This window comes from Tympanuchus pallidicinctus, unplaced genomic scaffold (assembly GCF_026119805.1).
Source record: "Tympanuchus pallidicinctus isolate F22 unplaced genomic scaffold, pur_lepc_1.0 scaffold47, whole genome shotgun sequence".
NCBI lineage: Eukaryota > Metazoa > Chordata > Aves > Galliformes > Phasianidae > Tympanuchus > Tympanuchus pallidicinctus.
The window spans coordinates 274,284-302,105 of record NW_026294766.1 but is presented as its reverse complement, the minus strand read 5'-3'; the positions used below and the strand labels follow the sequence as shown (position 1 = coordinate 302,105).

Below are 27,822 nucleotides of genomic sequence, written 5' to 3'. Positions count from 1 at the left end.
CTGGAGCACGGCGTCCCAGCTGAGATCCTCGCTCCTATCCAGCACGGTGCTGATGGCTGAGCTGAGCTCTCTGAGCTCCCTGCAGTCCCACAGCAGAGCTCAGCAGTGCTCACATGGGCTGAGCTCTGGCCAGCATGGGCCCCACCTCCACAGCTCCATTGGTGGCCCCTTGGGAAGCAGCTGCATCTGGGAGCACTGGGGAGACATTTCTTGCCTGCAGCGTTGGTGGACCCTTTGTGATAGACACCATCATCCCCAGGTTGGGATGCTCTGCTGGCACCAGGGGAGGACCCACGTCTTCTGCTGGCTGCACGAGGTCCATGTCCCAGGCCAGTGCTGCAGCCAGAGAAGGTGTTGCACGGTGTCGTGATCACTGCCATGGGGAAACACAAACTGAACCACTGAGTGGGACTTATTTCCATGTGAATAATGCAAATCCTGCTTTATGTCCCTGCAAATCACCCCCTGGCTTTTGTAGTGTTGTAAGGAAAATGGAAAACCTGGAGCTTACTTACACATTCTCACAGGGCACTCAGTGCGCAACCTGAAGGGCAAGAAAATCATAGAACCATTAAAGGTTGGAAAAGACCTCTAAGACCATCCAGTCCACCCCCAACCCATCCCACCATGCCCACTGACCACGTCCCTCAGTGCCACATCTCCGTGGTTCTTGAACCACTCCAGTACAGTGACCACACCACCTCCCTGAGCAGCCTGTGCTGGTGCATAACCACTCTTTCAGAGGAGAAATTGTTCCTAACAGCCAACCTGACTCTCCCCTGATACAATTTGAGGCCTATCTCTCATCCTACCACTGCTACCTGAGAGAAGAGAGCAACCCCCACCCCACCACAACCTCTTTTCAGGGAGCTGAAGGGAGCAATAAAGTCTCCTGTGATCCTCCTCTTTTCCAGGCTGAACAATGCCAGTTTCCTTAACCTCTCATCAAACATTATCAGAAGATTATCCATCACATAACTTGCATCTCTAGTGTTTTCCAATCTTCTTGTCTACGCTTAGAGCCCTGGGGGCTGAAGACTGCTCACACATTATAGAGGAACCCACCTGCTCTCTTCACCCTCCAACAAAGTCTTATAGGTGGCAATCTCAATGTCCAGGGCCAGCTTGACATTCAGCAGCTCCTGGTAATTCTGCAGCATGCAAGCCAGCTCATCCTTGGCCTTCTGGAGGGCATTCTGCAGCTCACTGTGCTTCTCCTGCGCATCCTTCAGAGCACGGTCCCCACGCTGCTCAGTGTCACTAACAGATGTCTGCAGAGTTGACACCTGTGTGGGCAATAAATGAATCCTTATTTTCCATAATCATCTGCAAAACCTAAATTCTCTCCTCTTTCAGGAGTCTGAAATTATTTGTAATCTGGGAATTATTGGTGCCGTTTTTCCGAAAGCCAAACGCTTCCAAAATCAAGTATCGATTCTGAAATACTAAAGAAAGGCTGAGCATGTCTCCTTACTGTGCTAAGCTTTGCTTCGAGGATACTAACACTTTGTTCTAATTGGAACTAATAATTAAGGTTTTCCATTACTTCCCGTTATAAAATATTTAATGAATCAGATGGTCTGAAAATTGCACAGGTTACTATGTTTGCTGAATTACTGGTGACTCATAATTCCACCCAACCTATTGGATGCTTTGAACCTGTGTCAGAAGCATTGTCTCCCGCTGGAATTCTCACTGAAGCAATTGTTTGAGTGCTGTAGCAATTCCAAACATCTAATATGGCTCCATGATTTTTTGCAATCAATCCAACAGAGAATAGGCCAGCAAATAACCCTTCTTCCCTGCTTGGCAATGCTGAGTTCCTTATGGCAATGAGACCATGCTCTTACATGAAAGCAGAAGAAACGTAAGAGATGCAGAAACAAGACTTGGGATCCCACACTTAGGATAAAAGAAGGTACATTTTCAAGGGTAAATGCAGCCCATTGTACCTGGTTCTTCACGTTCTCAAGGTCCCTCTGCCATCTCTGCATCACAAAACTCAGCTCCTCAATCTCTTGCTGGTGGGACTTCAGTTCACTGCATTGCTTCCTCTTTGCCTCCTCGAGCTCTTGGTACTGACAGAAAAGACAGAGCTGGCAGAAAGCACTGGTGGTGTTTGCAACATAGGAGCCTTTCCTCTGTTTCCAAACTTGAGGAAAGTTCTCATGCATAGAGCTCCTGAGGCTGTCAGCAGCAAACAGAGCATTCCTCCTGCAGCCCTCAACTCACCCACCACCTCTCCATTGCCTGCACGGCTCAGTGCTGTCCTATTGCACTGTGTGCATTTGGGGGATGATCTCCTGACTTGGAGATTCCATCAGGTTTAGAAGAATGGAAAGCTAAGTCTGGAAGTCACATACTCAAGACACAATGAGTGAAGTCATTGCCTCTGAGCTACTACATTTGGCACCTACAGAGCTAACAATGTGTTCCTGGTTGTTACAACTTACCCTAGCTCTGTACAGTGCTTCCAATTCCGCCTTGCTTTTCTGTGCTGCATCTTCATACCACAGCTCAATGCCCCTGAGGATGCCCTCTGTGCCCAGGCTTTGGCTGTTGTCCATTTTCACCACAACAGAGGTGTCACAGAGACTTTTCTCCAGCTCAGCAGTTCCCTAGGAGCCATAAGAAGAAGCTGTCAGCATTTCTTATCTCACATTCCAGTGATTCACCATCAATGAGAGTTTGTCTGGAGCCAGAGCCCATGAGCTGTCACTTGATTTGGTCATGCATGCAGCTAGAAGGAGTTCTTTTAAGGTCGCAAAGGCTTCCTTGTTCCCACTGCCTCTCAGAGGGAGTCTGCTGGGTTGGTTTAATCAGGCCTACATCAGGGTAGACAAGGAGAGGTTTACAGGAACGTCTGCAAGAATGGGAGAGGAGCATCCATACCTGAGCAGACACACACTTCAGGAGCTCTGTCTGCTGCTTGAGGGTTTCCAGTTTCGCTTCCAGCTCTGCTTTGGTGAGGTAGACACAGTCCACATCCTAAAAGGGTTCCAGCATTAAGGGTAACTTCATTAAGTTTTTAGCCTAAGAGATTTTGTTTAGGTGATGTAATGGGGAATTTTTTCTGAATCCACACTTGTCCAATGACTTTCAGCATTCTCAAAACCTGACCCATGTCTTGCAAGCACTGGGTCTGAGGAAATTCCTTGGATACCTCAACCCATCCTTTCTGCCCACCCGAATTCCTTACCTTCTTCAGCAGCACAAGCTCAGTCTCAGCAGCTGTGCATCTGTTCACCTCCTGCTCATATCTGTTGGGGAAGAGATGGGACCAGTTGCTGAGTCACCCTGAGGCTGCAGCCTTGTCTGCGTACTGGGGGAGTTTGGGGTGCTTTGGGATCTCAGCCTTTATCAGACAGAAGTTTGTTGGTACTGACGAAAGGAAGTCCGGCTGGAGAAGCTGTTTCAGCTCTCTGTCCTGGGAACTCACTTGCATTTGGCCTCTTCAATGAGCTTCTCAGTGTTGTTCAGCTCCAGCTCCATCTGCTCCTGCTCGTGCAGCAGTGAGTCCAGCCTCCTCTGAAGGCTGCAGATGAAAGTGTTGAAGACGTGCTTAAAATTCTTCTGGGATGGCAGGAGGTGCTTTTGGAGGAGGGCCCATTTGGTGGCCAGCAGCCTGTTCTGCTGCTCCAGATGCTGCACCTGAGTTCAGAATGCAAAGCACATGTGAAGGCATATCATATGGGGACCAGATAAATGTGAGGGAACAGACATTCTCTCCTGAGTTCGTGCTCCAGGGACAAATTATGGTTTGAAGGCAACAAAAGGACAAAAGGGGAGCATTGGAGGCTTTGCCACCCAAGAATGCTAAAGCAAGCTGGGCGTGCTGCTCTGCCATTCTCCAAGAAAGCCCCACAGCCTCTGTGGCTGCTAAGGAACCATGGGCTCTTTAAGCAGATCAGCAGGCTGATAAAGGAAACCATCATTTGTGAGTAGGAGGCAATGCAGCTTACAAGGTCTACCTGCACAGAGAGAGGGCAGCAGTGCAGGAGTTCAGGCAGATCCCTTAGAGGAACAGCTCCCTTCTGCCATTAATGGCAGCTTGTCAAAGCATAATAGTAATCAGATTAAAATTACATTATCAGCTAGATCTGCACTTACAGTTAATGGCAATGGAGCCATATGTATTAAAACAGCTTGTGATACAAAGAATGGGACAGGAGAAGGAAAGGAATGAAAGATCCAAGCACGAATAGCTTTCCTCTATACTTAAACCTCATCACTCTCTTAATCTTTCCCCATCTCTCACCTTGTCAATCAAACAGGCAAACTGGTTATTGAGGCTCCTCATTTGCTCTCTCTCCTGCCTTCGGATGCGCTGGATTTCGGGGTCGATCTTCACATCAAGCGGCCGCAGCAGGTTCTCATTGACACGCACTGCACGAATGCCCTCCCTTCCACAGCCGGGGAAGCCCAGCATTCTCCCATGCTTCCCGCCCTCTCCACTGGCACGAACACCAGAAGAAATCCATTTACACCCATCCACGTTTTGCAGGCTTTGGCTGCTCCAGGTTCCATAACCTCTTCCAAACGGAGCAGTGGAGGGGAAGGCACTGCTCCGGCAGCAGCTCATGCCACCACCAGCAGAAGATGCTGAGAACTTCCTTCCATGAAGAGCCCTTCCAGCTGCGAGCTGCTGGCTCATGCTGGTTGATGTAACCCAAGAGAGGATGAAGGACACAGGGCTGCAGGAAGAGAGTGGAGCAGGCAGCTCCAAAAGGGCCCCTCTGCTCTGCCACCCCCGAGCACCACCTTTATACACATCTCAGGAGCAGGGCTTGGTTAAGGCAGATAAATAATTTGGGGTTTTTGCGAGGTTTGCCTCACCTGGCAGCAATTCATAGGTTTAAATATGCAAAACAATGCCTAATACTGAACATTTGTGAAATCCTATGGAATTTTGCTGTTTGTAAATTGCTTTGCTTGCCTTCCCAGCCTTGAGGACACCGTGGGCTGAGTTTTGCAAGGATTCTTCTTTTTCTCAGCATGTCTTCCTTCCTTCCATTAATCACCCTTGAGAGAATCTCCCACTCGGTGAAGGAAAGTTTGTAGGGCAATTTTCTGTTGGACAGCAAATTAAAACTGAGTTTTGCATTATCTGCTCCTTTTGTAGCCACTCCCTTGGGATTCTCTGAGTCTTGCACTGGTTATTAGGGAAATTTATTCTCAGAAAGAGTGGTCAGGCACTGGCACAGACTGCCCAGGAAGGTGGTGGGAGTCACCATTGCTGGAGGTGTTCAAGAGCCATGGAGACTCTTGGTGGCACTGAGGGACCTGGCTCAGCAGGCATGGTGGGTTGAGTCAACCTCTGGACTGGAAGATCTTGCAGGTCTTTTCCAACTTGAATGATCCTGTGAGTGGGCATGGTGGGGATGGGCTGGTGGTTAGGCTTGCTGATCTTAGAGGTCTTCTCCAGCCCTAATAATTCTAAGATTCTATAATTCCAAGTCTTTCACAGAGTAGCAAAGATGGGACGTGTCCACCAGGCACGACACCTCGAAGCTGGGACACGGGGTGGACTGGGACACAGATTTCCTCACACAGGAGTGTGAATAATTCTTTTTACATAGCCCTCTACACACCATCCCTTGTTAAAGAACATCACTGGTTGAGCATGAGTCACCTCCTCTAACTTTCGATGCAAAGCTGTGCTGAGATAGCTCTCCAGAGAGCCTTTCTCTTCTTCACTGACTGCAATGAAAGCCTAAAATGACAAGGTCAGGCTTAGATGCCCAACTTTTAGAAGTACAGATAAGTGCAGCTGTATCTTCTCACTAAGTTTTTAACCCTGATTGTATAGAATACACCACCACCAAAAAAAAAAAAAAAAAAAAAAAAAAAAGAAAAGATTCCTTGAAGATAATAAATACTCTAGAAAGCTTAGCCACAAAGCTGTTAGCTGGATGCTTGCTAACCATTTAATTGGGAGCACTGGTAGGCTTGGCCTTGGTGGGAAGGCAGCAAATGGAGCAGCAACCATTCAAAACCACGCACCTTATTAATACAGCTACTCTATGGCTATTCCCTGTCACTATCCTTTATATTTGAGCTTGTAATTAAAACTCAGGATACCTCAAGGCAAATAAAAATGATTTATTAGGGTTGCTTGACAGATGGGGAAGAAAAGGCTGATAATTTTAATACCTTTGCTGAGATCCTCACAATGCCTCAGGGTGGAGCCAAGATTACATCTCTGTCCTGGTGGCATCTTTCTAAAGCCTCTTCCAAAACAGAAAGGCAAAGGGTTTCATTTCAGAGGGTTTGGAAAAAGAGGTTTTCCCCTTCTATTATGCCATCTTAAGGTGTAACTTCTCAATAGGCTCAAAACTTGACCAATATTTTTGGCAATGAAGCAGCCAAATGTTTCAATTTTTGGAAAAAAGGAAGGAAGGAAGGAAGGAAGGAAGGAAGGAAGGAAGGAAGGAAGGAAGGAAGGAAGGAAGGAAGGAAGGAAGGAAAGATTTCATTTGTTTATTTCTTTCCTGGCTTTAGCAAGGAGATTTTTTTGTTGTTGTTGTTCATTTCCTGGTTTCATTGGAAGGCTTTCTTGCCACCTTTCACAAGAAGACTGACGAAAAGCAAAACTGGTTACCAGAAACCTTGCTGGTATTCTGTCTGAGGAGCGGCTGATGTCAAAGGTTTTCTTGTACCTCATTACTTGCAAATGTTCTTCACTGGAACAGTTTGCCCTTAGCCCAGCAAGAGAGATAATTGATGGTATGCAGTAGCTGGAAAGACAACCAGCTTAATTGCAGGTTCTTGACAGCACTATCAATTACACCTACGCACAGAAGAGCAGGAATGATTGAAGCCCTGGGTGTCTCACTTGCCTGCTTAAATACTGGCAGAGTCCATGGCAGTCCCAGCTGGAAGAGCAGGATCAGAGCCCAGGAGGAGGACTTGGCCTGGAGCTGCTCCAACTCCATGCTCATCTTGTGCTTCCAGGCTGTCTCTCCTTGGTCTCCCACAGAACTCCTTGCTGCATCCTGTGGCCCGGAGACGGGCTGTTGTGGTGCTTGGTGACTCTGCTGCACCTTAGGAGCAGAGATCTCATGGTGCTCCGCCTGGCAATGAGTGTTTGCACCTCTCAGGGTTAGCTCCAAGCTTTTATTCCCTTGTTGGTGCAGAGCCCACAGGGTTATAGCTCCTGCTTTCAATAGTTTTCTCTCCCTAGACACACTTTGATGAGTAAAACTCCTGAACTCTGGTTTTTGCTCCCCTAGACACAGCAAAAGGTTCATCTGTCTGGAGCAGCCTCACCTCTGACTCCAAGTCCTGATGTCCCCCCATGACTTTGAGTCCCCAGAAGGCAGCAGTGCCACATGAGCCTTTTGGTTGTTTTCTGCTGCTCAGCAGTGCTTTAATGGGACGTACAGTCAGCTCTGCCCTCCTCTCCCAGCTTCACCTCGTCCCACCCAACTTGCTGCAGGAGCTAGAATTTGTGTGTGGCGTTGGCTCAGAGAGATGACCTAGGTTTAGCATTCAACAACTCTTCTCCTCTTGCATCCTGCTGATGGGACTCCATGTCACTGTCACAGCAATCCCAGCTACTGCAGCCCTCTTGCAGGTGATAGGAGTTGTATGTGTTTGCGAGCACCTAGCAGAAAGGGGAATGGCTATTAAGGTGATCACAGCTCGCTAATTTTCTTCTAATCACCAGGAATTTTGGAAAGAGGCCCAGCAGTAAATATAGAAGACCCACAATTCTGATGTTGCCGTGACTAATTTCACGGCTTTCTGCCAAAGTAAATCAGGAGGGAACTTTTTGTTCTGGCAAACTGGGCACAAGCTTCAAACTCTGTCAGGTTGGGAGAGAGCTCCATAACCAGCTCTGCAGCACAACTTCTTTCTCCCACTAGGTGGTGGCATCTATTGCATCTTCAGCAGCCCTGCCCAGAAAGGTTCCTGGTTAAGTTCTTGGTGGTGACATGATCCTGATCACAACTCCTCCAACACTCTGCAAGGATATAGCTAGCAAGGGCTGGCTCCCTCCTGCAGAGGGCAACGTTTGGGAGGAAGGACGGCGTGGGGACAAGGTCCCCAGTCTTGCAAGAAGGTGAAATTCCTTATGGATTTGTACCCTGATGTTGGCTGTGAGCCTGGGATGTTTTCTAAATGCAGAGTTACCACCACTGACCTACTGTCATCTTCGCCATCTCGGTGTCCTCCCCTCCTACCTGAAGTTTTGCTCCTGCTGTCAGAGTTTCTGGATGCTCACACCATGCTGAGGCCCAGGCTGTTCATGTGTCCTTCCTGCAGTGTTACATGCCAGCCACGTTCACAGTTGACTGCTTCTACCCACCTCAAGTCTTTAACACGTTGATCTGAAGGTCTCAATTTCTGCCCTTGTTCTCATGATTTTGACTCAGCCTTCAAAATTCCAAATGTCTCTGGGTGCAACCTTAGCCATCTGGTGGCATCTGAGAGCAGAAATGGCCCTATAACCCCTCATGGCCCTACAGCCCCTCATGGCCTGCAGATCCTCATGGCCCTACCACCCCTTATGGCCCAACAATCCCTCATGACCCTATAGCTTCTCATGACCCTACAGCCCCCTCTGAAGGAGGGCAGAGGTAGGCACTGGTCTCTACTCTCTGCAATTTTATTTTTTTTTTTAATATTATATTATTAGATATGTTAAATTCTAGGTCAGATTTTTTACTCCTTTACACACAGGTAATTTGGTGTAGAAAGAGTTGCCAAAACACTCATCTCCAGAAACTGGAGATATCATTATAGCTCAGCTGACAAGCAGAACAGGTTTTGATGTACCTTTCCAAACCATTCGTTCACAAAATTAGCCCAGCACTCAAGGCTATGTACTACCAGTGTGTAAACAGTACTTAAAGCAACGTGGTGGAAATGCTGATCCAGCCCTCGTATAAGGTCAGGGTTAGCAATCTCTCTTCCACATTGGTCTCCCAGGCTCCTGCAAAGTCAACTGAAGCAGATGGTTTGTCTGATCTCCAGCAGTGATTCATCCTGCACTAAGGTGGATGCACAAATTAGACCTTTTGAACTGCCTCCAGAAATGCTTGTTTCTCTCCGTTGACTCTACCTTCTTCCTTTTCTCCCTTTCACTCTACAGAATGCATCAGAAAAAAAAGAAACCCACAGACCTGACCACAGTGTTCATATTAATTCTTTATTTCTTCTGATGGCACGGATTAGAGATGAAAAGCTCCAGGCATCCTCTCTACATAATTTAAGCGTGAAACAAAAGCCCAGCAACACTTTGTAAGGTGCACTTAAAATAGAAGGGGCCTTCAGTTTTTGCTGTGGGAGAGGAGCATTGTCTTATCTCCTCTGTTAGGTAAAAATGATGTAACTTGCCCCTTGGGTCCTGAAGAATTGAGCTGTTTCAGTGCCTGGCATTGCAGCAGCCATTAACAAGGCGAGCAAAGTGTCCCAGCTATCCGAGCACAGCTCTGCAGGGCATTGTGCAAGCTGAGGTGCACTCACACCACCCACACACTGAACCTGCGGGGTGTGAGCCAGTGTGGATGAAAACTTGAGTTTATCTTATCAGGGTTTGATAATACAACCTCCAGCACAGCCTCGCAACAGCTGGCAGTTTCCACACGTGTGGGGCTTTCTGCGTTGGGTGAGAGCAGTGATAACTCAGTTTTGCCTGAAATTTTCCTAGCCCTCCCTGTTTGAAGGGCATTTCAAGCTGCTTCCAGACCACATCATTAAGGTTCAATTTAGCCTTTTGTGTCTGTGAATCTTCTCTACTAGCTTTCATGATTTGATGGACATTTGTAGATGGATCTCCACAGTGGATTTCCTGCCTAGGGAACACCTCACACCCCAGAAAAGAGCTGCCACTGGTTGCCCTTCCCACTGCTATTCACAATCTGATTTCCTAGGAAAACAGTTTAGAGGTTCCTACTTTCTCTCTGAATGGGAATAGACAAGAGATATTCCTGGTGTGGGTTATGATACTCCAGTTATCTAAGTGTTGCTAAATTAAGATGACACCATTGCATTGAGCTTTTTGAACAAACCTTCCTGGTAACCTCAGCTGCTCTGTCCATCATCAGAAGATGCAAATAGGATAGAGCCAGGTCTCCTTGCAGTGGTGCCCATTGCCAGGAGAAGAGGAAATGAGCATAAACTGCAAGACAAGAGCTTCCAGCTAAATAGTAGGAAATATTTAATTGTAAGTACGAAGACTGGAAAAGGTTGCTCAAAAATAACCAAAAACCATGGATATTGTCTTGGGCCCATGGTCCGTGACCTGAGTGGCCCTGTTTGAGAAGAGGGGTTGGACTAGATGGGCCCAGAGATGCCTTCCAAACCCAACCTCATAGAGAGATTCCATGAACTGAGATGGATCCACGTGTCCTGGTTGTGGATTTGGCCAATGGAACGTGTACCCTGAAACCCTTCTTCACAGCAAATGGTCCACTTACACACCACCAACCAAAAGTTATCCTGTTTCTAATAAATTTGCCCTGACTTTGGATCAGGTCTGCATAAAATGTTTTTTGTATTTCATTCAGTTGGTTCGAAAGTCTCATAGATGTCAGAGCTGCACTCACGAATAGACACACAGACACAGGACAGGGTGTCAAGCTTTTAGTTGGCAAAGAAAAAACACCAGACAGAATGAGCTGAAGGGCTCAGGCCATTACAGAAAAAGACTAAGGAAACAAGACAAATCATCAAAACACAGTCACAAGAGAGAGGTGCAGCAGATTGGAGAATTCAGCACATGGCTGTATATGGAGAAAAATGGTCGGTGTCACAGGTGACCCAGTGATGGACAGAAAAGCCATACTTGCATTGAAAGCAAGGGGAAAGCCTTTCTCCCATTCCAGCAGAAAAAATTACTTGTGGTAAGGATCACCAGAAAAATCAGAAGTCTCTGAGCCAAAAACCGAGCCAGACGAGAATGAACATCTAGGACAAGATGGCTCAACCTCAGAGCTGCATTCTCGAGTTTCAACCCTAGGACCATAATATTCAAATCCGCCACACTCACCACCAGCCTGGTAAGATACATCGCCACCAGAAAAATGCCCGCTTTCAACGCCATACCCCCCAGTGCCAGAACTACAGATATCCACAGAGCAAGAACCATCATAGCCATAACCTTCACCAATAGAACTTGAACCCAAAAAACCAGAGCTGTGACCAACAGGAGAAATACAAGATCCTCCACTGAAAGATCGAGCACCATGGGATACCGACCCACCACTTCCAAAGCCACCCCCAGATCCCGACCCAGAGCCAGAGCTTCCTCCTCCACAGATGGAGCCTCCACTTCCACTGCCGTAGCTCGATCCCCCATGACCTGAGCTCCCTCCTTCTCCCGAAATGGACCCTCTCCTGCCAGAGCCACTGCTCCCTCCAGAGCTCAGCCCTCCACCGTGAGGACTGCTTCGGCCACTGCCGGAGCTCGACCCAAAGCCTCCAGAGCTGTGGCCACCTCCAGGTGACGAACCACCACTGCCAAAGCCACCCCCAGATCCCGACCCAGAGCCAGAGCTTCCTCCTCTACAGATAGAGCCTCCACTTCCACTGCCATAGCTGGAACCGCCATGACCTGAGCTTCCACCTCCTCCAGAAATAGACCCCCTCCTGCCAGATCCACTGCCAGAGCTCGACCCAAAGCCTCCGGAGCTGTGGCCACCTCCAGACGAGGACCCACCACTGCCAAAGCTTCCTCCAGAACCTGACCCAGAGCCAGAGCCAGAGTCTCCTCCTCCACAGATGGAGCCTCCACTTCCACTGCCGTAGCTCGATCCCCCATGACCTGAGCTCCCTCCTTCTCCCGAAATGGACCCTCTCCTGCCAGAGCCACTGCTCCCTCCAGAGCTCAGCCCTCCACCGTGAGGACTGCTTCGGCCACTGCCGGAGCTCGACCCAAAGCCTCCAGAGCTGTGGCCACCTCCTGGTGACGAACCACCACTGCCAAAGCCACCCCCAGATCCCGACCCAGAGCCAGAGCTTCCTCCTCTACAGATAGAGCCTCCACTTCCACTGCCATAGCTGGAACCGCCATGACCTGAGCTTCCACCTCCTCCAGAAATAGACCCCCTCCTGCCAGATCCACTGCCAGAGCTCGACCCAAAGCCTCCGGAGCTGTGGCCACCTCCAGACGAGGACCCACCACTGCCAAAGCTTCCTCCAGAACCTGACCCAGAGCCAGAGCCAGAGCCAGAGCCAGAGCCTCCTCCTCCACAGATGGAGCCTCCACTTCCACTGCCGTAGCTCGATCCCCCATGACCTGAGCTCCCTCCTTCTCCCGAAATGGACCCTCTCCTGCCAGAGCCACTGCTCCCTCCAGAGCTCAGTCCTCCACCGTGAGGACTGCTTCGGCCACTGCCGGAGCTCGACCCAAAGCCTCCAGAGCCGTGGCCACCTCCAGGTGACGAACCACCACTGCCAAAGCCACCCCCAGATCCCGACCCAGAGCCAGAGCTTCCTCCTCTACAGATAGAGCCTCCACTTCCACTGCCATAGCTGGAACCGCCATGACCTGAGCTTCCACCTCCTCCAGAAATAGACCCCCTCCTGCCAGATCCACTGCCAGAGCTCGACCCAAAGCCTCCGGAGCTGTGGCCACCTCCAGACGAGGACCCACCACTGCCAAAGCTTCCTCCAGAACCTGACCCAGAGCCAGAGCCAGAGCCTCCTCCTCCACAGATGGAGCCTCCACTTCCACTGCCATAGCTCGATCCCCCATGACCTGAGCTCCCTCCTTCTCCCGAAATGGACCCTCTCCTGCCAGAGCCACTGCTCCCTCCAGAGCTCAGCCCTGCACCGTGAGGACTGCTTCGGCCACTGCCGGAGCTCGACCCAAAGCCTCCAGAGCTGTGGCCAACTCCTGGTGACGAACCACCACTGCCAAAGCCACCCCCAGATCCCGACCCAGAGCCAGAGCTTCCTCCTCTACAGATAGAGCCTCCACTTCCACTGCCATAGCTGGAACCGCCATGACCTGAGCTTCCACCTCCTCCAGAAATAGACCCCCTCCTGCCAGATCCACTGCCAGAGCTCGACCCAAAGCCTCCGGAGCTGTGGCCACCTCCAGACGAGGACCCACCACTGCCAAAGCTTCCTCCAGAACCTGACCCAGAGCCAGAGCCAGAGCCTCCTCCTCCACAGATGGAGCCTCCACTTCCACTGCCGTAGCTCGATCCCCCATGACCTGAGCTCCCTCCTTCTCCCGAAATGGACCCTCTCCTGCCAGAGCCACTGCTCCCTCCAGAGCTCAGCCCTCCACCGTGAGGACTGCTTCGGCCACTGCCGGAGCTCGACCCAAAGCCTCCAGAGCTGTGGCCAACTCCTGGTGACGAACCACCACTGCCAAAGCCACCCCCAGATCCCGACCCAGAGCCAGAGCTTCCTCCTCTACAGATAGAGCCTCCACTTCCACTGCCATAGCTGGAACCGCCATGACCTGAGCTTCCACCTCCTCCAGAAATAGACCCCCTCCTGCCAGATCCACTGCCAGAGCTCGACCCAAAGCCTCCGGAGCTGTGGCCACCTCCAGACGAGGACCCACCACTGCCAAAGCTTCCTCCAGAACCTGACCCAGAGCCTGAGCCAGAGCCTCCTCCTCCACAGATGGAGCCTCCACTTCCACTGCCATAGCTCGATCCCCCATGACCTGAGCTCCCTCCTTCTCCCGAAATGGACCCTCTCCTGCCAGAGCCACTGCTCCCTCCAGAGCTCAGCCCTCCACCGTGAGGACTGCTTCGGCCACTGCCAGAGCTCGACCCAAAGCCTCCAGAGCTGTGGCCAACTCCTGGTGACGAACCACCACTGCCAAAGCCACCCCCAGATCCCGACCCAGAGCCAGAGCTTCCTCCTCTACAGATAGAGCCTCCACTTCCACTGCCATAGCTGGAACCGCCATGACCTGAGCTTCCACCTCCTCCAGAAATAGACCCCCTCCTGCCAGATCCACTGCCAGAGCTCGACCCAAAGCCTCCGGAGCTGTGGCCACCTCCAGACGAGGACCCACCACTGCCAAAGCTTCCTCCAGAACCTGACCCAGAGCCAGAGCCAGAGCCTCCTCCTCCACAGATGGAGCCTCCACTTCCACTGCCGTAGCTCGATCCCCCATGACCTGAGCTCCCTCCTTCTCCCGAAATGGACCCTCTCCTGCCAGAGCCACTGCTCCCTCCAGAGCTCAGCCCTCCACCGTGAGGACTGCTTCGGCCACTGCCGGAGCTCGACCCAAAGCCTCCAGAGCCGTGGCCACCTCCAGGTGACGAACCACCACTGCCAAAGCCACCCCCAGATCCCGACCCAGAGCCAGAGCTTCCTCCTCTACAGATAGAGCCTCCACTTCCACTGCCATAGCTGGAACCGCCATGACCTGAGCTTCCACCTCCTCCAGAAATAGACCCCCTCCTGCCAGATCCACTGCCAGAGCTCGACCCAAAGCCTCCGGAGCTGTGGCCACCTCCAGACGAGGACCCACCACTGCCAAAGCTTCCTCCAGAACCTGACCCAGAGCCAGAGCCAGAGTCTCCTCCTCCACAGATGGAGCCTCCACTTCCACTGCCGTAGCTCGATCCCCCATGACCTGAGCTCCCTCCTTCTCCCGAAATGGACCCTCTCCTGCCAGAGCCACTGCTCCCTCCAGAGCTCAGCCCTCCACCGTGAGGACTGCTTCGGCCACTGCCGGAGCTCGACCCAAAGCCTCCAGAGCTGTGGCCACCTCCAGGTGACGAACCACCACTGCCAAAGCCACCCCCAGATCCCGACCCAGAGCCAGAGCTTCCTCCTCTACAGATAGAGCCTCCACTTCCACTGCCATAGCTGGAACCGCCATGACCTGAGCTTCCACCTCCTCCAGAAATAGACCCCCTCCTGCCAGATCCACTGCCAGAGCTCGACCCAAAGCCTCCGGAGCTGTGGCCACCTCCAGACGAGGACCCACCACTGCCAAAGCTTCCTCCAGAACCTGACCCAGAGCCAGAGCCAGAGCCAGAGCCAGAGCCTCCTCCTCCACAGATGGAGCCTCCACTTCCACTGCCGTAGCTCGATCCCCCATGACCTGAGCTCCCTCCTTCTCCCGAAATGGACCCTCTCCTGCCAGAGCCACTGCTCCCTCCAGAGCTCAGCCCTCCACCGTGAGGACTGCTTCGGCCACTGCCGGAGCTCGACCCAAAGCCTCCAGAGCTGTGGCCAACTCCTGGTGACGAACCACCACTGCCAAAGCCACCCCCAGATCCCGACCCAGAGCCAGAGCTTCCTCCTCTACAGATAGAGCCTCCACTTCCACTGCCATAGCTGGAACCGCCATGACCTGAGCTTCCACCTCCTCCAGAAATAGACCCCCTCCTGCCAGATCCACTGCCAGAGCTCGACCCAAAGCCTCCGGAGCTGTGGCCACCTCCAGACGAGGACCCACCACTGCCAAAGCTTCCTCCAGAACCTGACCCAGAGCCAGAGCCAGAGCCTCCTCCTCCACAGATGGAGCCTCCACTTCCACTGCCATAGCTCGATCCCCCATGACCTGAGCTCCCTCCTTCTCCCGAAATGGACCCTCTCCTGCCAGAGCCACTGCTCCCTCCAGAGCTCAGCCCTCCACCGTGAGGACTGCTTCGGCCACTGCCAGAGCTCGACCCAAAGCCTCCAGAGCTGTGGCCAACTCCTGGTGACGAACCACCACTGCCAAAGCCACCCCCAGATCCCGACCCAGAGCCAGAGCTTCCTCCTCTACAGATAGAGCCTCCACTTCCACTGCCATAGCTGGAACCGCCATGACCTGAGCTTCCACCTCCTCCAGAAATAGACCCCCTCCTGCCAGATCCACTGCCAGAGCTCGACCCAAAGCCTCCGGAGCTGTGGCCACCTCCAGACGAGGACCCACCACTGCCAAAGCTTCCTCCAGAACCTGACCCAGAGCCAGAGCCAGAGCCTCCTCCTCCACAGATGGAGCCTCCACTTCCACTGCCGTAGCTCGATCCCCCATGACCTGAGCTCCCTCCTTCTCCCGAAATGGACCCTCTCCTGCCAGAGCCACTGCTCCCTCCAGAGCTCAGCCCTCCACCGTGAGGACTGCTTCGGCCACTGCCGGAGCTCGACCCAAAGCCTCCAGAGCCGTGGCCACCTCCAGGTGACGAACCACCACTGCCAAAGCCACCCCCAGATCCCGACCCAGAGCCAGAGCTTCCTCCTCTACAGATAGAGCCTCCACTTCCACTGCCATAGCTGGAACCACCATGACCTGAGCTTCCACCTCCTCCAGAAATAGACCCCCTCCTGCCAGATCCACTGCCAGAGCTCGACCCAAAGCCTCCGGAGCTGTGGCCACCTCCAGACGAGGACCCACCACTGCCAAAGCTTCCTCCAGAACCTGACCCAGAGCCAGAGCCAGAGTCTCCTCCTCCACAGATGGAGCCTCCACTTCCACTGCCGTAGCTCGATCCCCCATGACCTGAGCTCCCTCCTTCTCCCGAAATGGACCCTCTCCTGCCAGAGCCACTGCTCCCTCCAGAGCTCAGCCCTCCACCGTGAGGACTGCTTCGGCCACTGCCGGAGCTCGACCCAAAGCCTCCAGAGCTGTGGCCAACTCCTGGTGACGAACCACCACTGCCAAAGCCACCCCCAGATCCCGACCCAGAGCCAGAGCTTCCTCCTCTACAGATAGAGCCTCCACTTCCACTGCCATAGCTGGAACCGCCATGACCTGAGCTTCCACCTCCTCCAGAAATAGACCCCCTCCTGCCAGATCCACTGCCAGAGCTCGACCCAAAGCCTCCGGAGCTGTGGCCACCTCCAGACGAGGACCCACCACTGCCAAAGCTTCCTCCAGAACCTGACCCAGAGCCAGAGCCAGAGCCTCCTCCTCCACAGATGGAGCCTCCACTTCCACTGCCGTAGCTCGATCCCCCATGACCTGAGCTCCCTCCTTCTCCCGAAATGGACCCTCTCCTGCCAGAGCCACTGCTCCCTCCAGAGCTCAGCCCTCCACCGTGAGGACTGCTTCGGCCACTGCCGGAGCTCGACCCAAAGCCTCCAGAGCTGTGGCCAACTCCTGGTGACGAACCACCACTGCCAAAGCCACCCCCAGATCCCGACCCAGAGCCAGAGCTTCCTCCTCTACAGATAGAGCCTCCACTTCCACTGCCATAGCTGGAACCGCCATGACCTGAGCTTCCACCTCCTCCAGAAATAGACCCCCTCCTGCCAGATCCACTGCCAGAGCTCGACCCAAAGCCTCCGGAGCTGTGGCCACCTCCAGACGAGGACCCACCACTGCCAAAGCTTCCTCCAGAACCTGACCCAGAGCCAGAGCCAGAGCCTCCTCCTCCACAGATGGAGCCTCCACTTCCACTGCCATAGCTCGATCCCCCATGACCTGAGCTCCCTCCTTCTCCCGAAATGGACCCTCTCCTGCCAGAGCCACTGCTCCCTCCAGAGCTCAGCCCTCCACCGTGAGGACTGCTTCGGCCACTGCCAGAGCTCGACCCAAAGCCTCCAGAGCTGTGGCCAACTCCTGGTGACGAACCACCACTGCCAAAGCCACCCCCAGATCCCGACCCAGAGCCAGAGCTTCCTCCTCTACAGATAGAGCCTCCACTTCCACTGCCATAGCTGGAACCGCCATGACCTGAGCTTCCACCTCCTCCAGAAATAGACCCCCTCCTGCCAGATCCACTGCCAGAGCTCGACCCAAAGCCTCCGGAGCTGTGGCCACCTCCAGACGAGGACCCACCACTGCCAAAGCTTCCTCCAGAACCTGACCCAGAGCCAGAGCCAGAGCCTCCTCCTCCACAGATGGAGCCTCCACTTCCACTGCCGTAGCTCGATCCCCCATGACCTGAGCTCCCTCCTTCTCCCGAAATGGACCCTCTCCTGCCAGAGCCACTGCTCCCTCCAGAGCTCAGCCCTCCACCGTGAGGACTGCTTCGGCCACTGCCGGAGCTCGACCCAAAGCCTCCAGAGCCGTGGCCACCTCCAGGTGACGAACCACCACTGCCAAAGCCACCCCCAGATCCCGACCCAGAGCCAGAGCTTCCTCCTCTACAGATAGAGCCTCCACTTCCACTGCCATAGCTGGAACCGCCATGACCTGAGCTTCCACCTCCTCCAGAAATAGACCCCCTCCTGCCAGATCCACTGCCAGAGCTCGACCCAAAGCCTCCGGAGCTGTGGCCACCTCCAGACGAGGACCCACCACTGCCAAAGCTTCCTCCAGAACCTGACCCAGAGCCAGAGCCAGAGCCTCCTCCTCCACAGATGGAGCCTCCACTTCCACTGCCGTAGCTCGATCCCCCATGACCTGAGCTCCCTCCTTCTCCCGAAATGGACCCTCTCCTGCCAGAGCCACTGCTCCCTCCAGAGCTCAGCCCTCCACCGTGAGGACTGCTTCGGCCACTGCCGGAGCTCGACCCAAAGCCTCCAGAGCTGTGGCCAACTCCTGGTGACGAACCACCACTGCCAAAGCCACCCCCAGATCCCGACCCAGAGCCAGAGCTTCCTCCTCTACAGATAGAGCCTCCACTTCCACTGCCATAGCTGGAACCGCCATGACCTGAGCTTCCACCTCCTCCAGAAATAGACCCCCTCCTGCCAGATCCACTGCCAGAGCTCGACCCAAAGCCTCCGGAGCTGTGGCCACCTCCAGACGAGGACCCACCACTGCCAAAGCTTCCTCCAGAACCTGACCCAGAGCCAGAGCCAGAGCCAGAGCCAGAGCCTCCTCCTCCACAGATGGAGCCTCCACTTCCACTGCCATAGCTCGATCCCCCATGACCTGAGCTCCCTCCTTCTCCCGAAATGGACCCTCTCCTGCCAGAGCCACTGCTCCCTCCAGAGCTCAGCCCTCCACCGTGAGGACTGCTTCGGCCACTGCCGGAGCTCGACCCAAAGCCTCCAGAGCTGTGGCCAACTCCTGGTGACGAACCACCACTGCCAAAGCCACCCCCAGATCCCGACCCAGAGCCAGAGCTTCCTCCTCTACAGATAGAGCCTCCACTTCCACTGCCATAGCTGGAACCGCCATGACCTGAGCTTCCACCTCCTCCAGAAATAGACCCCCTCCTGCCAGATCCACTGCCAGAGCTCGACCCAAAGCCTCCGGAGCTGTGGCCACCTCCAGACGAGGACCCACCACTGCCAAAGCTTCCTCCAGAACCTGACCCAGAGCCAGAGCCAGAGCCTCCTCCTCCACAGATGGAGCCTCCACTTCCACTGCCGTAGCTCGATCCCCCATGACCTGAGCTCCCTCCTTCTCCCGAAATGGACCCTCTCCTGCCAGAGCCACTGCTCCCTCCAGAGCTCAGCCCTCCACCGTGAGGACTGCTTCGGCCACTGCCGGAGCTCGACCCAAAGCCTCCAGAGCTGTGGCCACCTCCTGGTGACGAACCACCACTGCCAAAGCCACCCCCAGATCCCGACCCAGAGCCAGAGCTTCCTCCTCTACAGATAGAGCCTCCACTTCCACTGCCATAGCTGGAACCGCCATGACCTGAGCTTCCACCTCCTCCAGAAATAGACCCCCTCCTGCCAGATCCACTGCCAGAGCTCGACCCAAAGCCTCCGGAGCTGTGGCCACCTCCAGACGAGGACCCACCACTGCCAAAGCTTCCTCCAGAACCTGACCCAGAGCCAGAGCCAGAGCCAGAGCCTCCTCCTCCACAGATGGAGCCTCCACTTCCACTGCCGTAGCTCGATCCCCCATGACCTGAGCTCCCTCCTTCTCCCGAAATGGACCCTCTCCTGCCAGAGCCACTGCTCCCTCCAGAGCTCAGCCCTCCACCGTGAGGACTGCTTCGGCCACTGCCGGAGCTCGACCCAAAGCCTCCAGAGCCGTGGCCACCTCCAGGTGACGAACCACCACTGCCAAAGCCACCCCCAGATCCCGACCCAGAGCCAGAGCTTCCTCCTCTACAGATAGAGCCTCCACTTCCACTGCCATAGCTGGAACCACCATGACCTGAGCTTCCACCTCCTCCAGAAATAGACCCCCTCCTGCCAGATCCACTGCCAGAGCTCGACCCAAAGCCTCCGGAGCTGTGGCCACCTCCAGACGAGGACCCACCACTGCCAAAGCTTCCTCCAGAACCTGACCCAGAGCCAGAGCCAGAGTCTCCTCCTCCACAGATGGAGCCTCCACTTCCACTGCCGTAGCTCGATCCCCCATGACCTGAGCTCCCTCCTTCTCCCGAAATGGACCCTCTCCTGCCAGAGCCACTGCTCCCTCCAGAGCTCAGCCCTCCACCGTGAGGACTGCTTCGGCCACTGCCGGAGCTCGACCCAAAGCCTCCAGAGCTGTGGCCAACTCCTGGTGACGAACCACCACTGCCAAAGCCACCCCCAGATCCCGACCCAGAGCCAGAGCTTCCTCCTCTACAGATAGAGCCTCCACTTCCACTGCCATAGCTGGAACCGCCATGACCTGAGCTTCCACCTCCTCCAGAAATAGACCCCCTCCTGCCAGATCCACTGCCAGAGCTCGACCCAAAGCCTCCGGAGCTGTGGCCACCTCCAGACGAGGACCCACCACTGCCAAAGCTTCCTCCAGAACCTGACCCAGAGCCAGAGCCAGAGCCTCCTCCTCCACAGATGGAGCCTCCACTTCCACTGCCATAGCTCGATCCCCCATGACCTGAGCTCCCTCCTTCTCCCGAAATGGACCCTCTCCTGCCAGAGCCACTGCTCCCTCCAGAGCTCAGCCCTCCACCGTGAGGACTGCTTCGGCCACTGCCGGAGCTCGACCCAAAGCCTCCAGAGCTGTGGCCACCTCCTGGTGACGAACCACCACTGCCAAAGCCACCCCCAGATCCCGACCCAGAGCCAGAGCTTCCTCCTCTACAGATAGAGCCTCCACTTCCACTGCCATAGCTGGAACCGCCATGACCTGAGCTTCCACCTCCTCCAGAAATAGACCCCCTCCTGCCAGATCCACTGCCAGAGCTCGACCCAAAGCCTCCGGAGCTGTGGCCACCTCCAGACGAGGACCCACCACTGCCAAAGCTTCCTCCAGAACCTGACCCAGAGCCAGAGCCAGAGCCTCCTCCTCCACAGATGGAGCCTCCACTTCCACTGCCATAGCTCGATCCCCCATGACCTGAGCTCCCTCCTTCTCCCGAAATGGACCCTCTCCTGCCAGAGCCACTGCTCCCTCCAGAGCTCAGCCCTCCACCGTGAGGACTGCTTCGGCCACTGCCGGAGCTCGACCCAAAGCCTCCAGAGCCGTGGCCACCTCCAGGTGACGAACCACCACTGCCAAAGCCACCCCCAGATCCCGACCCAGAGCCAGAGCTTCCTCCTCTACAGATAGAGCCTCCACTTCCACTGCCATAGCTGGAACCACCATGACCTGAGCTTCCACCTCCTCCAGAAATAGACCCCCTCCTGCCAGATCCACTGCCAGAGCTCGACCCAAAGCCTCCGGAGCTGTGGCCACCTCCAGACGAGGACCCACCACTGCCAAAGCTTCCTCCAGAACCTGACCCAGAGCCAGAGCCAGAGCCAGAGCCAGAGCCTCCTCCTCCACAGATGGAGCCTCCACTTCCACTGCCGTAGCTCGATCCCCCATGACCTGAGCTCCCTCCTTCTCCCGAAATGGACCCTCTCCTGCCAGAGCCACTGCTCCCTCCAGAGCTCAGCCCTCCACCGTGAGGACTGCTTCGGCCACTGCCGGAGCTCGACCCAAAGCCTCCAGAGCTGTGGCCACCTCTGTATGAGGATCCTCCTGTGCTAATTCTCCCTCCTGATGCATACCCAGATCCAGATCCCGACCCTGAGCTCCTTCCAGTATGATATTGCCTTTCTTCTCTTCCTTCTTCTCTTCTACTGCCATGTGTTGATCCCGTATCACTTCGTCTTCCACTGTCACTTCCCCCTCCCGTTCTTGTCTCTGTCCATATTGTCCTGTTGCTATCATCAGAGCTCATCTCTTCCTTTCCTCTGTTGAAGTCACCATGTTCTCTTCCAAAGCCACTTGCACTGCTCTCACTGTGTGTAACAACACCTGCAAGAAGTAAATACATATCAAACTTATTCTTCTAGCATTGACTTCCGTAATCATAAGTTGCATATTAGCTTTCATGTCGGCATGTCTGGGTCTTCTGGAAAGATCATGAGTGAGCCCTTGTTGATCTCTCCTTCAGTTGATTTTCTACTTACAGAAATTTTTTAGGACTATTTCAATTGCTTTTTACATTCACTACATGGACATACTGAACTTTCCTCTATTTCCTATGTGTTTGGCTGAACTTGTTAGAATTTGACCAATAAATTTAAAATCAAGGTTGACATATGTTGATATTTACATGCACATATACATGCACTTTCCCACTCATGAGGGAGTGCCACTTGTTTGTTTTTCCTAGGAAACTAATCTAGAATTACATGGCATCGTTCTGGCAGTCGGTGTTAAGCATACTGCAAGCAAAATACTAACAGTGCCTTTAAGAACTCCGAAACCTGAAGATACTTACGGACATTAGCTGGCACACCTTCCTGTATCCTGTGAACAAAAAGTGACATTGAGAAGATGGAACTACCAAACATGAAAATAATCCTAGGTGCTATCAATAGGCAAACAAAGATTTCGACCCTTCCAGGTAGGAACTCATCTAAGACCAAGTGATGGATCGTAGCATGGGATAGGTTGCTGCTACTTATGATGAGCAGTCTGTGCCTACCTGGTCTCCTCCTCCTCAAGCAGTGACCTGTACATGGCAATTTCAACATCCAGGGCCAATTTTGCATTCAGAAGCTCCTGATAATCATGGAGAATTCGACCCAGGTCTTCCCTGGCCTGCTGCAAAGCGTTCTCCAGCTCCTGAAGCTTTTTCTGTCCGTCTTTGACTGCAGAGCTCCCACGCTGCTCAGCATCTCTGATAGCCTCTTGGTGTCTGTCATTCTGCAGAGGGCATAAATAGAATTTGTCCCTTTTCTTCCAGTGGGACTGGGATTTTCAAGCCCTCCTCATTTTTCTTGGAAATTAAAAGACCGCAATGACAAAGCTTAGAAGATACAACATTAGACTGGGTAAATCAATTGAAATTAAATCCCAGTAGGCACTCCAAATTCAAATTTTCTTCATTTTGAAAATATCATCTTTAGCTTTGCCTCCAAACGGCAGGCTACATTATTCTCCACTTTCTCTCCATGTAAGAGTGGCAAGAATAGTTTAGTCTTGTTGGAATGTATCAGCTTTACCTCTTTCCTGACTATTTCAATTTCCGGCTGCAATCTTTGGATCTGCCTGGTAAGTTCTTGGATTTCCTGGTAACTGCTTCTCAGTTGCTCTCGCTGATTCACCCACATGTTCTGAAGGTCCTGGTACTGATGGGTAGAGAGAAGAGAATGGACATGTTGGTTTCTGGATCAATTAACCCTAAGTAAGGGAGACTCATTCATATGAGTCTAGCTCAGTCGGTAGAGCATGAGACTCTTAATCTCAGGGTCGTGGGTCCGAGACAGCCAGCACGGCTTCACCAAAGGAAGGTCATGCCTAACTAATCTTGTGGCCTTCTATGATGGAGTGACGGCATTGGTGGACAAAGGGAAGGTGACCGATGTCATTTACCTGGACCTGAGCAAGGCCTTTGACATGGTCCCCCACCACATCCTCATCTCCAAATTGGAGGGAAGTGGATTTGATGGGTGGGCGACCCCGATGGATAAGCAATTGGTTGAAAGGCGGCAGACAGAGGGTGGTGGTCAGTGGCTCTATGTCCAGGTGGAGGCCGGTAACAAGTGGTGTCCCCCAAGGGTCTGTCTTGGGACCGGTGCTCTTTAACATCTTTATTAATGACATCGATGAGGGAATTGAGTGCACCCTCAGCAAGTTTGCTGACGACAACAAGCTGAGTGGTGCGGTTGATACGGTGGAAGGAAGGGATGCCATTCAGAGGGACCTCGACAGGCTGGAGGGCTGGGCTCGGGTGAACCTAATGAGGTTCAACACGGCAAAGTGCAAGGTTTTGCATTTGGGCCGGAAGAACCCCAGGCACCCGTACAGGCTGGGAGGAGTGGGCCTTGAGAGCAGCTCGGCAGAGAAGGACCTGGGGGTCCTGATGGACGAGAGACTTAACATGAGCCAGCAGTGCGCTCTGGCAGCTCGAAAGGCAAATGGGATCCTGGGCTCCATCAGGAGAGGGGTGGTCAGCAGGGACAGGGAGGTGATCGTCCCTCTCTACTTGGCTCTTGTGAGGCCCCATCTGGAGTCCTGTGTCCAGGTGTGAAGCCCTCAGTACAAGAAAGACATTGAGATTTTGGAAAGGGTCCAGAGGAGGGCGACTGAGATGAGCAGGGGGCTGGAGCACCTCCCCTATGAGGACAGGCTGAGGGAGCTGGGCTTGTTCAGCCTGGAGAAGAGAAGGCTGCGGAGTGACCTCATTGCAGCCTATCAATATCTGAAGGGAACCTACACCCAGGAGGGGAGTAAACTCTTCAAAAGAGCTGACAACAGCAGGACGAGGGGAAATGGATCCAAGTTGAGGGAGGGAAGATTTAGGTTGGATGTTAGGGGGAAGTTCTTTACAAGGAGAGTGCTTAGGCCCTGGAACGGGCTGCCCAGGGAGGTTGTGGATGCCCCGTCCTTGGACGTGTTCAAGGCCAGGTTGGACGGGGTCCTGGGCAACCTGATCTCAATGTGGATGTTTGGTGGCCCTGCTGGGCAGGGGGGTTGGAACTACATGATCCTTGAGGTCCCTTCCAGCCCAGGTGATTCTGTGATTCTGTGATTCTGTGATATGTCTACTCACCCTGCCTTGGTACATGGCATTGACTTCATCTTTGCCTTTCTGAGCAATTCTCTCATACTCCTGCCGGACTTCTTCAATGATGCTGTCCATGTTCACTTCTCTGCCATTGTTCATGGACAGAATGACATTGGTGTTGTCAACTACTGTTTGCAGCTGGGACAGCTCCTGCAAGGAAAACAAGATTTTTGGATTTTCACAGTTCAGACAAGCAGTTTGGGTCCTGTCATGAGGACTGAAATTGGACCTTCTGGCCAGTTACCCGCTGGAATATCCCAGCCTCCCTCAAGTCCTGCTGCTCCATCCCCAGTTTCAGTTTTCCCATGTCTCTTTCAGCCCCTTTTTTCATTGACAGATTAAAAAAACCCACAACATTATTAAATCAGGAGTGGTTCCATCTACAGCACCACCCTGCACACCAAGTCCTGCTCAGGAGAATTTTCCTGCAGCTTCCAAAGGGTGTCTGTGCTCCTGACCCAAGAAATGTACTCACCGCCTCATATAAGCATCTGAGGAACTCAAGCTCCTGCTTCAGAATTTCCACTCGAACTTCAAACTCCATTTTTCTCATGTAGGCACTGTCCAGTTCCTGTGAAAGAAACCAACACTTATTTATGTTCTTTTGACGGCCGACTCCTTTCTGAATCACAGATCATACAAAGCTTGATTTCAGTCTTTCATTCCTGGAGCACACAGATCTTCGTGCTAGATTTATTTTCCTCAACTTCAGACCTTAATAACAATCTCTCCTCTAGGCTTCAGTGAATGGAAACAGACGGAGACTTTTAAATACACATCTTACACAGAACAAAGACATTCACTGGAAGAAGTGATTTCTCTCCATTCTGTCTCTAGAAAAAGGAAGTGAGGATAATCCCTATTTCTGAAAACTTCAACAACCAACCAGTTACTCTTTTATTTCCATGGCTTTGGTTTAACCCAGTGTCTTGAGTTACTTCACCTTTTTAAGCTCCACATATTCCTCTTCTTTAGATGCGTGCTTGTTGATTTCGTCCTCAAATCTGTAGCAGAGAGAAGAAACAGGTAGCTAATTGCCTATCTGAATTCTTCAGCCAAATGGATCTTAAACAAAAGAGAATCATCCGAACAGTGGACATGTTGAACTTTCTTTCAACTTCAGCTCCAAAAGCCCCAAACAAGCCTACCACAGAGCAGTGTTCTCAAGTCTACAGCGTGCGTGGAGACCAGAAAGCCATGCCATCCCAAAGCATGATACCACTGCCTGGGAAAACTCCAGCTCTACCGTATGCCTTGTCCTGGTTTAGTGACTATTCACCTCTTTTTGTAATCTTCAACAAGCTGAAGTATTTCATAGGCTTCTGGATCCAGCTGCTCCTTCTGGCTCCGCAGCGTGTCCAGCTGCCTCTGCAGGTTATTGATGTAGGACTGGAAGAAGGAGGTGATGCTTCTGCTCTCCTCCGGCTGCGAGCTTTGCTGCTGCAGCAGTTCCCATTTGGTCATCAGAGCCTGGTTCTGCCTCTCCAGGCATTGAACCTGGAAGGCAAAACACAGGAGCACCTCAGCCACTGGGAAGCACTGACATCAGTGTAGGGACAACAAACAAGACTGTATGCTGGCAGCTCTCATGCAGAAGGTTTAAAATAAAGAAGAAAGAGTCAAAGTGACCCCATTTTTTAGGATTAAGCATGGTTAAAACAGCTGGGTGTAACCGACACCTTTTCTGTACGGTAATACAAGAGGCTCTTATGTCTTCATGTGTAACAAATGGCACCAGCTGCCACCCTATGCAGACACACGTGAACACCCAAACAAAGGCACACACCTTTGTCTGTGTGGGTGGAAGTGTTTTTCAGGCTGTTTTTCCCCTGTGCATGTGTGTAGGAATGACTGAGAAGGTAAAATCATACAGAGGTGGAAGTTCTGAATATAGACCAAGGAAAGAGGTAAAGAATGATGCGGGGGGCATCTGGAAAATCTCCAAGCAAATAAGTCCATGTTTTATGGTTGGGAGAAATGAAACGTTTTGCTCGGCTTGAGAAATAGAAACAGAAAACCTCAAGGATGCTCAAGTCCACCATCTGTTTCTCTTGCTAGCACAAACAATTCGTAGGCCCTGGAGTATCACAAACCCATTTCCTCAAAAGTCAAAATGAGCTGATATGTTGGCAACAATGCAGTAGTTCGTTACTGTCCTGCCACAAGACATGACACAGAGATTCCTATTCCACAGCTAAACATGATTCACACAACAGCGTTTGCAGTAAGCCATTAAGGCAGAAGGGAATCCAGACAGTGCAGAGATTTTGGGGCAGAGGATGAGGTTGCAGAGGAGAACCAGATGCATTGGTTGGACCAATAAGAAGCAGCTCTGGTGTTTCCCACTCCATGACAAGCAAAGAAAGAACAGGGACTCACCTTATCAATGAACGATGCGAATTTGTTGTTGAGTGTCTTAATCTGCTCTTTCTCATCTGACCGCATTCTCTGGAACTCAGGGTCAACTTGCACTTTTGTTGGCCTCAGCAGGTTGGTGTTGACATGGACCTCCTTGATGCCTCCACCAGCAGCAGTGTGTCTCAAGCCCTGCCCAGTCCCTTGCTCACGAAGGCCTCCACTGAGCATTCCCCTGCTTGAGCCTCCTCCATACGTCCTACCTTCCCCACCTTGAAAATCCCCTACAAAATACCCTCTTCTCCCTAAGTCCCTGTCCAGGTATCTCCCATCATAGTACCCCCAGTGCCTTCCGTACCCTCCTCCATCTCCTTCATAGATTCCACCAGTAGAAAAGTTCCTAAACCCACTGAGGTTGTGGAGGCTCCTGCTGCCGTAGCCATAGCCATAGCCATAGCCATAACCACCAAATCTTTGTCCTCTATCGTCTTCCCAATGGCTCATGGCAGAGGAGCCTCTCCCGCTCCCCAGTGTGCCACAGTGAGCAGAAGAAGAGCTGAAGTTCCCATCGCCAAATCTGAAGAAATGGTGGCTCATAGCGATGCTTCAGAGAGTTAAGATGAGAGCAGATGGGGAAGGCTGTAAAACAGGAGGAGAAATGAGAGTGCAAGATCCTCAGCTCCTCTGCTGGGGGTAACAGAAGTTCTCCTTTATATGTTCAGAGAAGTTCGTCTCCATTCCGTGGTAA

At 52.8% G+C, this 27,822-nt stretch overlaps 2 protein-coding genes across 2 annotated transcripts; both read right to left on the bottom strand.

Annotated features, from left to right (window-relative positions):
• Window positions 1-109: 109 nt before the first annotated feature.
• On the bottom strand, window positions 110-13,612 carry LOC128090468 (keratin, type II cytoskeletal 1-like). Its single transcript, XM_052702833.1, has 11 exons — window positions 13,555-13,612; window positions 13,463-13,507; window positions 4,259-4,398; window positions 3,440-3,651; window positions 3,200-3,260; window positions 2,893-2,988; window positions 2,454-2,618; window positions 1,953-2,078; window positions 1,066-1,286; window positions 516-544; window positions 110-336 (listed from the first exon to the last, which is right to left on the bottom strand). Exons 1-11 carry the CDS (start codon window positions 13,610-13,612, stop codon window positions 110-112), a joined length of 1,380 nt encoding a protein of 459 aa, XP_052558793.1.
• Window positions 13,613-22,630: 9,018 nt separating this feature from the next.
• LOC128090467 (keratin, type II cytoskeletal 1-like) lies at window positions 22,631-27,305 on the bottom strand. Its single transcript, XM_052702831.1, has 7 exons — window positions 27,099-27,305; window positions 25,999-26,216; window positions 25,663-25,723; window positions 25,195-25,290; window positions 24,705-24,869; window positions 23,155-23,280; window positions 22,631-22,855 (listed from the first exon to the last, which is right to left on the bottom strand). Exons 1-7 carry the CDS (start codon window positions 27,303-27,305, stop codon window positions 22,631-22,633), a joined length of 1,098 nt encoding a protein of 365 aa, XP_052558791.1.
• Window positions 27,306-27,822: the final 517 nt, after the last annotated feature.